The 14,825-nt window shown below is 45.4% G+C and overlaps 1 protein-coding gene across 4 annotated transcripts in view; it reads left to right on the top strand.

Moving 5' to 3' along the window:
* The window catches only part of LOC118217979 (mitogen-activated protein kinase kinase kinase kinase 3-like), a 48,837-nt gene that overhangs the window by 27,478 nt on the left and 6,534 nt on the right, over window positions 1-14,825 (top strand). For 3 of the 4 annotated variants that reach the window (XM_035400247.1, XM_035400248.1, XM_035400250.1), the window contains exons 9-26: window positions 1,114-1,245; window positions 1,849-1,911; window positions 2,380-2,461; window positions 2,896-3,012; window positions 3,908-3,986; window positions 4,660-4,718; window positions 4,922-4,984; window positions 7,171-7,226; window positions 7,889-7,927; window positions 9,731-9,782; window positions 10,260-10,425; window positions 11,267-11,379; window positions 12,176-12,217; window positions 12,983-13,067; window positions 13,425-13,504; window positions 13,934-13,994; window positions 14,349-14,466; window positions 14,593-14,651. In XM_035400247.1, coding sequence (XP_035256138.1) covers window positions 1,114-1,245; window positions 1,849-1,911; window positions 2,380-2,461; window positions 2,896-3,012; window positions 3,908-3,986; window positions 4,660-4,718; window positions 4,922-4,984; window positions 7,171-7,226; window positions 7,889-7,927; window positions 9,731-9,782; window positions 10,260-10,425; window positions 11,267-11,379; window positions 12,176-12,217; window positions 12,983-13,067; window positions 13,425-13,504; window positions 13,934-13,994; window positions 14,349-14,466; window positions 14,593-14,651 — 1,466 coding nt within the window. The remainder of the gene's footprint in view (window positions 1-1,113; window positions 1,246-1,848; window positions 1,912-2,379; window positions 2,462-2,895; window positions 3,013-3,907; window positions 3,987-4,659; window positions 4,719-4,921; window positions 4,985-7,170; window positions 7,227-7,888; window positions 7,928-9,730; window positions 9,783-10,259; window positions 10,426-11,266; window positions 11,380-12,175; window positions 12,218-12,982; window positions 13,068-13,424; window positions 13,505-13,933; window positions 13,995-14,348; window positions 14,467-14,592; window positions 14,652-14,825) is intronic. The other variant, XM_035400249.1, reaches the window with a different exon arrangement.

Here is a 14,825-nt window from a genome sequence, read left to right as displayed (position 1 = left end):
TACCACAGATATGGAGGATATCTCAGTCCCCAAAAAGCCAAGACTAGCTGTGATGAATGTAGAGCAGTGGTCCTAACTTTTATTGCAATGAAAAACTTTGAGCGCGTCTACTGCAAGAAGTCTGTACCTAACTTGACCCTTTACAATTTTGCCTGTTGGGCCTAGATGTGTTGAGAACGTGATGGTAACAGTCCTGCATACTGAACACAAACAGCTGGAAGCGTCAGAATCAAATGCGCAAGTCCTTTAGTAGATGTTTCCTCCCTGTTCAGTACTGTTCATTCTAACATTCTGATTAAGAAGCTGAAACACCTAGGGTTCAACCAAACACTCATTTCATGGATAAAACACTTTTTGTCCAGCAGACCTCAGTATGTCCATTCCATTCCAAGTCTTTTTCTTCAGTGAGGATGATAGTTCACGCAACAGACTGATCACAGGGAATGAACCTCGGCTAGCAATGGGCAAGCTGCATCCAAAGCTGCATATTAAGTGCATTCTGATGTTGATTAATATGTGTTTTGCCTTAATAATGACACCGAATATACTAAAGATGTCAGGTTGATAACCCAAAGGTTCATGTATATTTTTCTTTGTTTTATTTAGTCCTGCTTATTGAAATATGTCCAGTGCGTTTTTACTGGTAGCTTATGCCTTAAAAACAAGCCTAGTTTCCTGGGAGAGAAAATGTTTTATTTTCAGGAAAAGTATTAATCCCTACTGCGCAGTAGGTGAGGGATGCTGTTAATATTTTTTAAGCTGTGCCCAGAGAAACAAGACCTTAAAGACTTGCTGTGTAAATGAGTGCCTTCAGAGATGGTTCTGGTGTTGCATGCAATGAGAATTGGGAAGATTTTGGTTTCTTGTTGTAAGAGGCAGGGTCTCCTCAGTGTCCTTGGCATGTAGAAGGCCCCTGTCTCTTTGTGTGATGTCATACTTCAGACTTGAGCTCAAAATAATTGATGCTTCCTTCTGTAATGTCGTATTTCAGGGCCAGCGTGCTCTGAAGAACTGACCATTCTTATTGCAATGTCATGCCTCAGGGTCGGTGCACTCCAGAGGCCCGGCCCTTCTGATTGTGATGTCATAATAATGCGATGTGTCTGCCGTCAGGATGGCCCCCGAAGTGGCCGCAGTGGAAAGGAAGGGCGGCTACAACCAGCTGTGCGACATCTGGGCGGTGGGCATCACCGCCATAGAGCTGGCCGAGCTGCAGCCCCCCATGTTCGACCTGCACCCAATGAGGTCAGTGTGGCCCAGAGGATGCTGGGTATACATATTAAGTATAGGCCATGCAGACATTTTGAACCCCTCTGCAAACATTGGGTTATGATGCAGTCTGCTTTCCAGTTCCTCTCTATTCCACTCCCTAGTAATCGCGCCACTGAATCTGACGTGCCCTAGTAATGCTACTCTATAAAGCGTCTTTGTGAAAGTTCTCAGTAAAAAGCACTATACAAATAATACTGAATTGAATTGAATAATGCTCTGTAAAATGCAATTACATTGCTCAATGTGGCTGTGTTCAGATGTCCACAGGCAAAGTAAGATGCTTGTTGACTTACTTTGCCTGGGATTTAGATCAATAACTATTTGTAAAGCTGTATATATATGTTTATATGTGCCAAAGCAATTCAGGATAAAAGCCTGTGCTCAGCAACCTTTCAACCCTCTGCTAGACTGAATTATTTCATTTAGAACTATCCTGTGAGAAGGGAAACTATTTTAATTTCTGGATTTATTGTATCTTATTTGTAATAACTTGTTTGTTTATAATAACTTGAGAAAAGCATGTTAAATGTCTAGTGTGGAATTTTCCCACCTCTTAAATCCTCCTTGATTTTTCAGGGCTCTCTTCTTGATGACGAAAAGCAGCTTCCAGCCCCCCAAATTGAAAGACAGAGCAAAGTGGTAAGGGAGCGCTCTTCGAATTCATTACATTACATTACAGGCATTTAGCAGACGCTCTTATCCAGAGCGACTTACACAACTTTTTTACATAGCGTTTTACATTGTATCCATTTATACAGCTGGATATATACTGAAGCAATTTCGGTTAAGTACCTTGCTCAAGGGTACAACGGCAGTGTCCTACCTGGGAATCGAACCTGCGACCTTTCGGTTACAAGTCCAGTTCCTTACCCACTGTGCTACACTCCGAATTCAGAGCGTCCAACGTTTCTGAAAGTCTGTCATTTTCTGCATTACCGCACCTTACACACGTGCTTTCACACATCATTAATGCATACGCCCGGTTTGTGAAGTCTTTGGCACGTGCCATTGATGTTCCACATATTATTCAAATTTAGACTGCATCACTGCCAAGGTGGGAGAAAACACAGTAGATCTGTTTTGATTTTTGTGCTCCTTCTTCTACAGGTCAAGCAATTTTCACCATTTCATTAAATTGTCCTTGACGAAGAATCCGAAGAAGAGGCCGACGGCGGAAAAACTGTTGCAGGTAAGTGACGGACTGCTCCTTCAAAGATGGAAGACTTAGCCAACGGGCATTTGGCTGATTGTCAACCTCGTTGGTCAAAGACTAAAAGAGCAGGTCCGGCCAATGATATGGCAATGTCGGCAAAAGAATCTCACCAGAAGTCGCTATTGGCTCTCTGAAATGTCGCTAAAAGTCGCTAGATTGCGTGATGACGTCCAGTGGCGTCAATAGGGTTGGTGTCACCCAGTGCGCGGGGGGGGGGGGGGGTGCTACCGTGTAACTGGGGTGGAGGGGGTGCGGGGGCTGGGGGTGGTACTGTGTTAGTGGGTGGTGGTGGGGGGGGGGCGGGTGCTACGGTAGCGCGGTACCACCCCCCACCCCGCCCCGCTAACATGTCAGTGAATAGGGCTGGTTAAAGTGTGTGGACTGATGTGTGTTTTCTCTCTCTCTCTCAGCACCCCTTCATCTCCCAGCCCCTCAGTCGCATTCTGGCCATCGAGCTCCTGGACAAGGCCAGCGACCCAGACCTCTCCCTCTACCCGGACGTGGACGACGATGACCCCGAGCCTGATGTGAGAAACTCTTCACCTTTGACCCTCCAGCGCACGTGCAGAAAAAGAACAAAAATGTGGAGTAACTTTAAGTGGACTGCTTTGTGTTGAAACCTCCTTGTTGTCGACGGCTTGCCTTATCCGTCCCCCCAGCAGGTCCACGGGTCCTCGGTTAATTAGCATCTTTACACTTCCCGCTTTTTTAGTTCATTCAGTTGCATGTTTTTTTTTCCCCTTTGCTCACTGCGTTGATTGGTTAACTGACCGGCGATGACACGAACGCCCCTCCCATCTCCACACTCCCTCTCCGGAAAAGGGAACAATGAAAATCTGTAAATCATTCGGTACACTGAGCTGGAGTCGGATGTCAAATTTAAATCCGCAGAGAAAAACAACAAGGCTTGTGTCCGAATCTGCGTCCTAACTGCCGTGTCCTCCAAGTAGGCGCTGCCTACAACAGCATACCGAGTACTGTTTAGTGTGTTTTCGTATGCGATGGATAGTATGCGAGATGTATCCTCTGTGCTGTCTTCCACCCGTCCATCCACTGAAAAGGAGGGTGTTACTTTGTTCTTAGAAGAGGCTGACCAAGGGCAGGTTTATGCAAATGACACAGTTAAAATGATTGGCTGTTTTCACAGGAGCCCAGTTGTGAAGTAGAACGTGGGGTCAGTTCTGAATGGACCGTTTAGACTGGTGATTGTTTTTCTTATGTAACAACAAAAAAATGTGAAGTAGAACCGAGTTCATATTTTACCAGCACATGCCACACCGGTGGACACCGGTGGATGTATTCGGCTAAAACGGTTCCTTGTTAGGTCACGCGTGTGCTAAAGGGGGGTATCTGAAGGGAAGAGAGGTGGGGTGGTATGCGGATGTTCTGGGCCCTCTTCTCCATGTGTCCTGTCTTCCGCAGAGCCCAGTGTCCGTGCCGCATCGAATCCGGTCCACCAGCAGGAGCGCCCGGGAGGGGAAGACGCTGTCCGAGATCAACTGTGAGTTTCCCGTGCTTTTAACTGGGCGGCAGTGTAGTGTAATGGGTAAGGAACCGGTCTTGTAGCCTGAAGGTCACCGTTTCGACTCCCATGTAAAACACTGCCATTGTTCCCTTGAGCTTAACCTGCATTGCTTCAGTAAATATTCCGCTGTATAAACTGATGCTATTTTTGTTTCTCTTAGTTTTCATTTATAGTATTGTCTATCAATCCAGCAGAGGTATTTCCAGTTTAGGCTGGAAATCTTGTTGAGTTCTGGTTCGTGATTCTCACCCAGAAATCATACCTGATACTTCATTACATTAGCCACTATATCACATTGGAACCCTGGCATGGCATCAGGGCTGATCTGTGATCTGTCTGCCTTCCGATCTTCAGGACCAGTCTCCGGCAGTGTCGTGTGGTATCAGTACTCTAATCTGGAGCATAATCGCCTCCCAGATTAAAGATCTGCCAGTCCAGCTGGGGTATTAGTGAGTTTGTCATCCTTTACAAATCACGTCTGTCCACATCGGTTTAATGCCATATGGCTGTTCAGACGTCAGAGTGTATTCCTGCCGTCTCACCCAATGCACGCTGGGATAGGCTCCAGCACCCCTGCGACCCTGACCAGGATAAACTGGTCTAAATAAATGGATGGATGATGCATTGTGATTTGTCGCTCTCTCCTCAGTTGACCAAGTCAAGTTTGACCCCCCTCTTAGGAAGGAGACGGCACCTCATCATGAGCCGGTAAGCGACCCCCCCCCCAAATCACAGCATGACCCCTGTTTGAGGTTTGGGGTGTCGCCTGTGAACGGAATAGCTTTTTGGAAGGCGGTCTCTTTTGAAACCTCCACCCCTCACCCTCTCCCACCCACACCCGTGTGTTGCTCTTGTCGCCCCTCCCCTGGTTGTGATTAACTGAGATTTGTTGATCTTGTTCTGCTAAACAGCCTGACACTGACGATTTTTTGGACTGTGTGGAAGAAATGTACTACACTGCAAGATCTAATCTGGTATTTCCACCTTCCCCACTTTTTGGTCACTTCCTTTTTCCTGTCTGCTTCTTTCATTCATTTGCGTTTGTCCCTGTTTTCCCCTTCTGTGATTGCTGGTTGTGTTTTTTTTTTCCTTCATGGTTGCCGTGGGAATGCGCTTGCTGTCTTTGTCTGTGGATTGGTCTGCCCTTTGACCTATGTGGCAGGTGTTTGCTGGTCGTGATTGGCTGTTCTGGACTCTTTTACACCGGCACACAGGAGGTCTGATTTAAGGCCTACCTCTCGGACATGTACCTGACGCAAAAGGGGGAGGAGTCATTTCGCCTGTCCCATCAGGCCCTGCAGCGCTTTGCCCTCTGACCCCTGCATGATTGTAAAAGCACGACTCATCTGATCACTGTGCTGAGAGTGAACCTGAGAGAGAATCTGTGCCACTTCACAGTTTAATGGAACAAAAGAGAGCCTGTTGAAGGGATGACTGATCTTTTGGCTTGTACCCACACTCAGCTCCCTATGCTAAGCCTTCTGATGTTAGTGGTGAAAGTGAACCTTCATGAACCGCATTATGTGTGGAGCTGTCAATAAATGACTCGTACTAATCTATTGAAAGACTTGGTTAAGATCAGTGAGTTTACACCAGTGGTAACCCGCCCTGTTCCTCGAGATCTACCATCCTGTAGGTTTTCACTCCAACACTAACAAAGCACACCTCATTCAACTGCTAGAGATCTTATTGAGCTGCTAATTAGTAGAGTTAGTGATGCCAAATTAGGGTTAAAATGAAAACCTGTGGGATGGTAGATCTCCAGGAACAGGATTGGTTACCACTGGTTTACACAATAGCCTCATACAATCCGAGTTCTGCTGCACTCTGCACTTTTAAAAGGAGCAGAGACGCAGTTGCGTTTGACCTCTGGCTTCTTAAAAGCATTTCAGCACCCAGTGAAAGTGCTGTATTGGACTGTACAGCTGAACACTGTCACTCACAGCTTCGTCTTTACCCGTCTCTGAGGTATCGAGAGACAAAATCGCCCTGACCTACTGAAGACCGCAGAGCTATTTAACAAAAGCAATATGTCAGCCTTTTCACAGATCAGCGAGAGTGGGCTTACTGTTGTCAAAAGGTATTTAAGAGTGGTCATTACTGTTCTGAGCCAGTAGATGGGAGTGGGAGAAATAGGGTTGCATTCTGAGAATTCTGTGTGTCATTGTGCTTGTACAGACAAATTTAACCAACTGGTAATTATACCCAGCCAGGAGTTTCAGGTCTGAATTAAGTGGTCCAGTTAAAATTTCCTCCAAAATTTTCTCCATGTATTGGGTGGCGTTGAATCTGGGAATATGCAGCGAATAGAATTAGATTCTGGACTGTGTGGCTGAACACTGATTGGATTCTGGACTGTGTGGCTGAACACTGATTGGATTCTGGACTGTGTGGCTGAACACTGATTGGATTCTGGACTGTGTGGCTTTACACTGATTGGATTCTGGACTCTATTACTGAGCACTGATTAGATTCTGGACTATATGCCTTAAAACTGATTAGAATCTGGACTGTATTACTGAACACTATGATTAGATTCTGGACTGTATTACTGAACACTATGATTAGATTCTGGACTGTATGACTGAACACTGATTAGATTCTGGACTGTGTGGCTGAACACTGTGGTTAGATTCTGGACTGTGTGGCTGTAAATTAGTTGAAATTTGCCTCTATGGAAATCTGACTCCCTAATTTCTCCAGTACCAAAAGCAGAACCGATAATGTCAGACCTTATGAATACTCCAGGTTTTACTCATTTAGAACTGGTCCTTATTTAGAACCAGTTTCGAGGGGCATCCTTATTGGTGACTCTCACTGTCTTTTTTGTAATTATTTCGTAATAATTGTGCCAATCAGTTGACTGTAGTGCAGAAGATTGTGAGCCTAACACATTTTCTGTTTTCTCATGTCTTGTGTTTGATTCCTGTTGTGTTGACCCAATATAAACTGTTAAAGAAGATTTAAGGCCAAGCTATCGTGTGAAACTTTTCCTTCTATTTGTCTGTGCACCGTGCTCTTGCAATGGCTAATAGTTTCGTATTGCTTTGTTTGCATGTTCCATTATTTTCTCCCAGCATGCTTCGGTGCTGTTTGCAAGGTCATGTGACAGGGGCAGGAAACTGATGCTGAAGACTGTGTGTGTGTTTGTGTGCCGTAGGACGGCCCACTGGATGCTGATGGCTCCCAGGGCAGTTCCCTCCTGACAACCAATAGGTAAGCTGGACAGATGCCATGCACATGCAGTCACTTAAGGAAAGACACAGCTGTGGATTGGCCATGTGTAAGCTTGTTTACTATAGGCTGCTGTGCTTATACTGTATGTCTGTAGGAATATGCGCTATTCCACTGTGTTTTAATTATCAGCTAAAATCAAATCAATCAACCAGTTTCCGCAGCACGTATTTACACACCCAGCTTCACAGGAGTGCTCTGCCTCTTAAGGCAGATCTGAAGATGACCAGCAGCAGTTCTCTGGTGTGCTACGATAGCATTATTGCAGCAGGATGCTGCAGGCAGTGATGTCATCAGGGGTTATGACTTTCTGTGGGGGGGGGGGGGGGTAGTATGTGTAGCTCAGTCACTTTCTGGCCAGTTATTCAAAAGTCTGTCAGACCCTACAGTACGCACCCGCCAGACTGTTCTGCTACCTCTGGGCACTTGGCACCCCCCCATCAGAAAGAGGCTAGAACATTAATCTTTCGATGACTGCTTAGCCTTTCTTCTACAAACATATGGCAACTTTAATAGGTAAATTTATGAGCTTTTAGATAAGACTCCTCTTCCACACCTTCCTCACCCTGTCAGGGCAACCGTCCTCCTCTGATCATTCATTTCTTTTATTTTTGAACTTTGGTCAACTTTTTTTTTTTTTGCAGGAGTCTTCTGAAGTCTGTAGAAGCGGAGCTACAGCACAGGTGAGCCTATCCTGCCCAGCCCCGCCCACACTGTGCCCCGCCCCCAGCCCTGCCACTCCCCACCACCCCTGTGCTGCGCAAAGCCTACCCCTGCTTCCTGTTGCCTTGTTTTTGGTCCCCTGTTCCATGTGGCCTAATCGTGCCTTTCCACCTCTGGTCCTGTCCCGTCGAGGCAGCTAAGGCCTAATCTGTTTGGTCAGACGCGGGTGATTAACTTTTATATTACGCTTTTAACTGTTTGAGTGGAGAGCTTGTGGGCGGTCCTCTTGATGAGGACGCCACACCCCCTTATGGCCACAGAAGGGCATGGAGTGCATCGTTTATTTCACTCTTTCCTTCTAATGACTCAAACGAGCCTGAGCGAAGCCGCTGAGCTGTGTTGCCTTGTCCATCTCCTCAGGGGTCATGTGACACATTTAGAGGATGATGATGGTGAGGATGACATGCGACAGTAAGTCCTTTCGCAATATAGTTTAGGCACACTCTCCATCAGCCCATCCTGATTTTAATAAAAGGAGAAAAATGGGAGGAAAACATGTTTCATCCACGTCTCCCGCATTTCCTGCTGTTTTTACCTCCTTCCTCACCCCAGCCCACATACTCATCCCAGCCCCGCTGTTTTGACCTTCATACTCATCCCAGCCCTGCTGTTTTGACCTTCATACTCATCCCAGCCCTGCTGTTTTTACCTTCATACTCATCCCAGCCCTGCTGTTTTGACCTCCATACTCATCCCAGCCTTCATACTCATCGCAGCCCTGCTGTTTTGACCTCCATACTCATCCCAGTCCTGCTGTTTTGACCTCCATACTCATCCCAGCCCTGCTGTTTTTACCTCCATACTCATCCCAGCCCTTCTGTTTTGACCTTCATACTCATCGCAGCCCCACTGTTTTGACCTTCATACTCATCCCAGCCCTGCTGTTTTGACCTTGATACTCAGCCCAGCCTTCATACTCATCCCAGCCCCACTGTTTTGACCTTCATACTCATCCCATCCCCGCTGTTTTGACCTCCATACTCATCCCAGCCCCGCTGTTTTGACCTCCATACTCAGCCCAGCCCTGCTGCTTTTGACCTCCATACTCACCCCAGCCGCCATACTCATCCCAGCCCTTCTGTTTTTGACCTCCATACTCATCCCAGCCTCTATACTCACCCCAGCCTCGCTGTTTTTACCTCCATAGTCCCCCTAGCTCCACAGGCTTGGTCCCTCATAGCAGTGGTTAACCCCGTGTGTGCCGGTCCGTGTCCGGTGCTGGGGCTCTTGGCTTGTGGTTGTTATGTGCAGCTCTTCCCTCGATGTTTGTGTTTATGTTGGTTTGAAGGTTTCAGTCTGTCCCCTCTGGTGTAAGACACTTTCTTTCTTTATGTCTCCATCATCATAACCCTAACCACAATCTACACACTTTTGGTTGTTTCCCAAAAACTGGGGCAAAGTCCAAAGGGGTGTTCCGGATGTAATTGGTTACATGCAGCATTGCAACCAAATCAGGTTGTTTCTTGGCTAGGGGGGTGGACTGGTCCTATGAACATGGGGTACTGCTGGGAGAAGAAGGGAGTTTCAGCTACTCTGGTTTTGGGGGGCATTTGGTGACCTGCACCTGCTGCTGCTTGGCATTTGGATGTTGGTGTAAAAAGCTCTGCTGTGAGAAGGGCTTTTGTTTCTCTGAATGGGTGTGTGTGTGTGTGTGTGTGTGTGTGTGTGCGTGTGCGTGTGCGTGTGCGTGCGGTGTGCGATGTATGTGGGAGGCGGGCTTATTGTGATGTCACTTTTCTAATAGCAGTTTCATCTCCCTTCAGCTCCTCCAGCTCCACGATGAGACCCAAAATGCCCCCACCGCTGCCCCCGAAGGTAGGACTGATGATGCGTCCACAGAGACCCTTACTGACAGGGAAAAGGCTTCTCCCTGCTTTGAGAGTTTGCCAGATTTAATAGATTCAGATTCAGTTAATTCTCTAAGTATGTGAAGGTGTAATTCAGCTGCAGAATTACACTTGGAGAGTTATCAAATCAGTCAAATTTGATTTTCATAGCGCATTTTACAAAAGATTTGTCACAATGCGCTTCACAGTTGTGCTATGTTCAGTTTGTGCATTCATTTAGGGATATAATGATGTAATGCTTGAATTTAGTCTAGTTCTTTATCTGTGTATGTAAGCAAACATCCCAGAGTCTATCAGATATTTTATTTATATTATACATTCAGTAAGTGTTGTGGTTAATGCAGGAATTTTCTGCAAATGGGATGTAGTCAGTATGAAACGAGAGATGGCCATTTCCACTGCTTTTCTCCTACCTTTTTCCCCACTCTTATTCTCTGCCTTTCAGCCAAAATCCATCTCTGTCCCCCAAGATAGCGTCTCTGGAGGGGACGACAGCAACCAGGGGACCATCAAGCGCTGCCCGGCTTCGGAGAGCCCCAGCCGTCCCGCCTCCTACGTGCCCCCCCGGCCCCCGCCCCCACGGCTGCCCCCCCACAAGCGCAGCAGCCTAGGTAATGAGGGCTCCTCAGTCATGGAGGGGAAGATGGGAGTTGTAGGCACAGCCAGCCCCAGTATTCTTAGCTCCGCCCACTCACATTGCCTCTGCCCATGAGTCGCACCACAAATCAGTGCGCTGTTCCTTTCCTTCGTCCTCACACACCTGTTGGAGTTTACTGGGTTAGGTGCCGTTCTTTACTTGAATTACGTGTTCCTCCCACCCTCCTGTTAAGATAATAGTGTACCTGTATCTCATAGTTATCGCCTCACCTCTAAATACTGTTAATGCGGCTTTCTCGCTGCTAATTCATTGCGTGGGATAATTTGTTAGCCCCAGTACCACAAGTGGCCTATTGCAGAAGACATCACTGTATACATTGTACTACTTAATGTCAGGTAGCAGCTTTTGTGGTTTCTGATAGTTGCCAGTCAATTCAAGTATTTCCCATGTTTCTTCATCACAAATGAAGTTTGGAAAATGTTCCCATCAAGATATTTTAATGTGATTCTATGCAACTTAACTGACAAGGAAAAACATTGCTTGTTTTCAGATATACATATATTACTACATTCATGCTCAGTGATCTCTAGTAAACATCTTAGAGAGTGATGTAGGTTTAGTCCACCCTGTATCCAGTCTATGTGCTGACTGTTGTATAGAGAGCGTGATGCAATTGATCCTACGCCCTGCAACCATTCTCGTGTTACTTCAGTCCAGAGGCGGGGGGTTTGGATGTCAGTCGTTGATGAAAACTCAGGGGACCTTTCCGATCAGAAGGACCAGGCCTCTGTTGAGAGAGGGAGATAGAGGAGCAAAGAGGCGCTGTTAAGTATTGGTTTGACTCCTCTCTGTAGGCAATGGAGTTAGCCCCTCTCAGGTGAATGGAGAGAAGGCCGGCGCTATGTGGGAGGCACAGTCCACAATGCCCCCTGCTGTCCCCTTACGGAAGGACAAGAAGGACATTCCGGTAAGAAATTCTGGTCACGCTACATTCATACAAAAGCATAAGAACATGCCCTCTGCAATACACTCTATGGTATTGTGTCATGTATTGAGTCAGGAAGTGCCGATCTGAAAAATCGCTTCAGGTGATTCATTTTTATCCAACCCCTTCCCCTCCAGCCGAACCTGGGCACGGCCATCTACTCCAGCCTGGTGAAAGTTTACCATAGAATTGTACTGTGCATGATGCATATGATTATGTAAGTCTAATGGTCTGCCATGCCTGGACTAGGTTGCTCTGTCTTATTTACTCACAGATTTAATGATGGTTGTAAATGTGCCTGCAAATGACTCTACTGTCACAATCTAAATCTAGACTTTAACATACAAGTCCAGTTTATATCCGTGCATTTTCCTTTCTTTTTATTTTTAAAGCAGTTTTGGCAGAGAATGCAAAAGAGAATACAGTGGGAATACGAAAGAGAATTGGACAAAAAGTCATTTACATTACATTATTCAATGTTAACATAAAAAAGGTTTGGTGGGACTAACATTACGTTTCAATCATATGGCCTTAAGGAAATAATGGGTGAATGCATACTAAACTAAGCCATCTGTGTAACTTTATTGAGAACAGTGCCCTTGAAGAATTGTATTGCATTATAGGTTTTGGATGATATTGATAGCTGGTGCTATGCGTTGTTTTGTGGTTTGCAGTATGGTTTGGCATTTGGTATGTTTGACAAGTTGAGTTGATTTGAAATGTTGACATATTTGGTGCTTCCCATTAACAGACGTGCATGTTGTTGCTTGCTTTGCAGAAGCCAGTCAGCAATGGTCTTCCACCCACTCCCAAGGTTCACGTGAGTATGCTCTGCTGCTCTCCCGATTTCAGTTACTGTTCAGTTCCAGAATGAAACATCCATTCTGAGGGAAACAGTTGTTGATAACTTTATTCTTAAATTACATTTCTAGGGTTTTCTTAAGTTTGAGTCAAGCCATGACTATAATCAGCTTGCCACATTGCAGAAAAATAAGCACTTGTCTATTTGACCAATTTAAGCAATTTTAATCCTGTCTAATCCTAAAACAATTGCAAATTAGCTGTTAAAGTAATATGTGAACTGTATGCATTCATGACTCTACTTTGTTTAAACTAGCGCCTTTTTACTAGCACAGTACATCCATTATAAAATAAGAGCATTTAACCAACATGAGTGCACCTAGATTACTGTACCTTTCAAAGCTGTCTCAACTGAAACCCCATCAGTGACATCACTTGTGTCCTACCTAGGGAGCATTATACTAGCTGTAACTGGGCAGCTTACTTAGGGAGAATCGCTAACCAGGCAACTGTCCTAAAAGTAAGCGCATTTAGAATGCAGGTTTGCATCATCCGGTTGCATCGTGCAGGTCTGTGATTAGTGTAGAATAACAATGGAAAATTCAAAATGCCTGCCAGTTAGCTTATGTTAGCTTGTCAGCTCATTCGCTAATTTAACTGCACACTAGAGCAAGCTTGCAATCTGAATTTTTTTCAGTTTGAATATTGTGCCCAGCCACTTCCCATGTGTATATTGACCTTTTTATTACGATGGTTATTTTAAATCTTTCTACTTTTTTAACAGATGGGAGCTTGTTTCTCCAAGGTCTTCAATGGCTGTCCATTGAAAATACACTGTGCTACGTCCTGGATCAACCCAGACACGAGGGGTAAGATGTGACCCCGCCTCCTCTCTTTGAGTGACAGGATCGATACTGTGGCTCTGCCCCTTCTCTTTGAGTGACAGGATTGATAAGAACCTACTTTTATTACATTTTCTTTGATAATAAAATCTGGTCTACATAGCTAGGGCCTAAAAAATGAACTGTGCCTTTAAGTAAGCAAGCGCTGACATCAGTCTTGCTGTCTAAGGGTATGAGCGTATCCCCCATGAGTCACACTCATCGCAGAGCTAGCAGAACCCTTCACCATTTCCATTTTTGTTTACCACCTTGACATCTAAAGCGCAGCTGGCTTCATTTGCTCCAATGTAGTAACTGTAAACCACGTTTTTTGTTCTGTTCCAGACCAGTATTTGATTTTTGGGGCAGAGGAGGGAATTTACACCCTGAACCTGAACGAGCTGCACGAGACCTCCATGGAACAGGTTGGTGTCAGCTGACCTGGCCTTTGGATGAAGCGTTGATTTTAGATACAGGCAGGCTGGTGTGAATGTTGGAATCTGACTGACTGTCTGACTGACTGACTGTTGGAATCTGACTGACTATCTGACTGACTGACTGACTGTTGGAATCTGACTGACTGATCTGACTGACTGATCTGACAGACTGACCTTTGGAATCTGACTGACTGACTGACTGACTGTTGGAATCTGACTAACTGACTGACTGACTGTTGGAATCTGACTGACTGATCTGACTGACTGTCTGACTGACTGACTGACTGACTGACTGACTGACTGACTGACTGACTGACTGACTGACTGACTGACTGACTGACTGACTGACTGACTGACTGACTGTCTGACTGATCTGGCTGACTGACTGTTGGAATCTGACTGCTCTGTCTGTCCCAGCTGTTTCCCCGCAGGTGCACGTGGCTCTACGTCATGAACAACACCCTGCTCTCCATATCCGGTAAGACTCTGTGTACAGTGTGACCAGCTGGTCTGCGTAACAGGGTGGCTGCCAAAATAAGGGAAACATCTGTGTAAATGAAGGATGTAAATATTTACATATTTAAAATGGGTATGTGTGACCTCAAAGTGGGACAATGTGTTATAAGATATATGTGTGTATGTATGTAGATTATTATATTATTATTTATATATATTATCCCACATATCTATTTTATCCATTTTAAATGTTTGGTAAATGTTGGTAAATGAGGCATTGTAATGTAATGGAGATGCATTTGGTAAATGAGACATTGTATGTAATGACGATTGAGCCGTTGAGATGTTTTTGATGGTTTATTGTCTGGTTTCTCAGGGAAAGCCTCCCAGCTCTACTCTCACAGTCTGGCTGGTCTGTTTGAGCACGCCAGGCAAATGCAGAAGCTACCGGTGTCCATTCCTACTCATAGACTTCCTGACAAAATGATTCCCAGGTAGAGTCATTCTTGTTTTCTGTGACTCTGGTACAGTTCCTGTAAAATTCCGTCACCCTTGTGAAGCAGGGCTTTGCAAGGGCATGCACAAAGGACAGAATTAACCTATTACTGATGTCATTTCAGGAAGTTTTCGATATCCAATAAGATTCCAGATACAAAAGGGTGCCAAAAGTGCTGCGTAGGTGAGTGTGGAGAATTTCGATCCAGTTTGGTGTGGTGTCATGGCTGGCAAGATAGGATACCAAGCTTGAAAAAGAATGCGTTCAATGTTAGTCTTGTGCATCATTGCTGAGTGCAATTTAACATTTAAAAACTTCGGGCAGATATACAAGTCACTTGAGCATGAGCGAGACAGA

This window comes from Anguilla anguilla, chromosome 18, assembly GCF_013347855.1.
Source record: "Anguilla anguilla isolate fAngAng1 chromosome 18, fAngAng1.pri, whole genome shotgun sequence".
Classification (NCBI taxonomy): Eukaryota; Metazoa; Chordata; class Actinopteri; order Anguilliformes; family Anguillidae; genus Anguilla; species Anguilla anguilla.
Note: the sequence above shows the minus strand (reverse complement) of the source record. Positions and strands in the feature narration are given on the sequence as shown.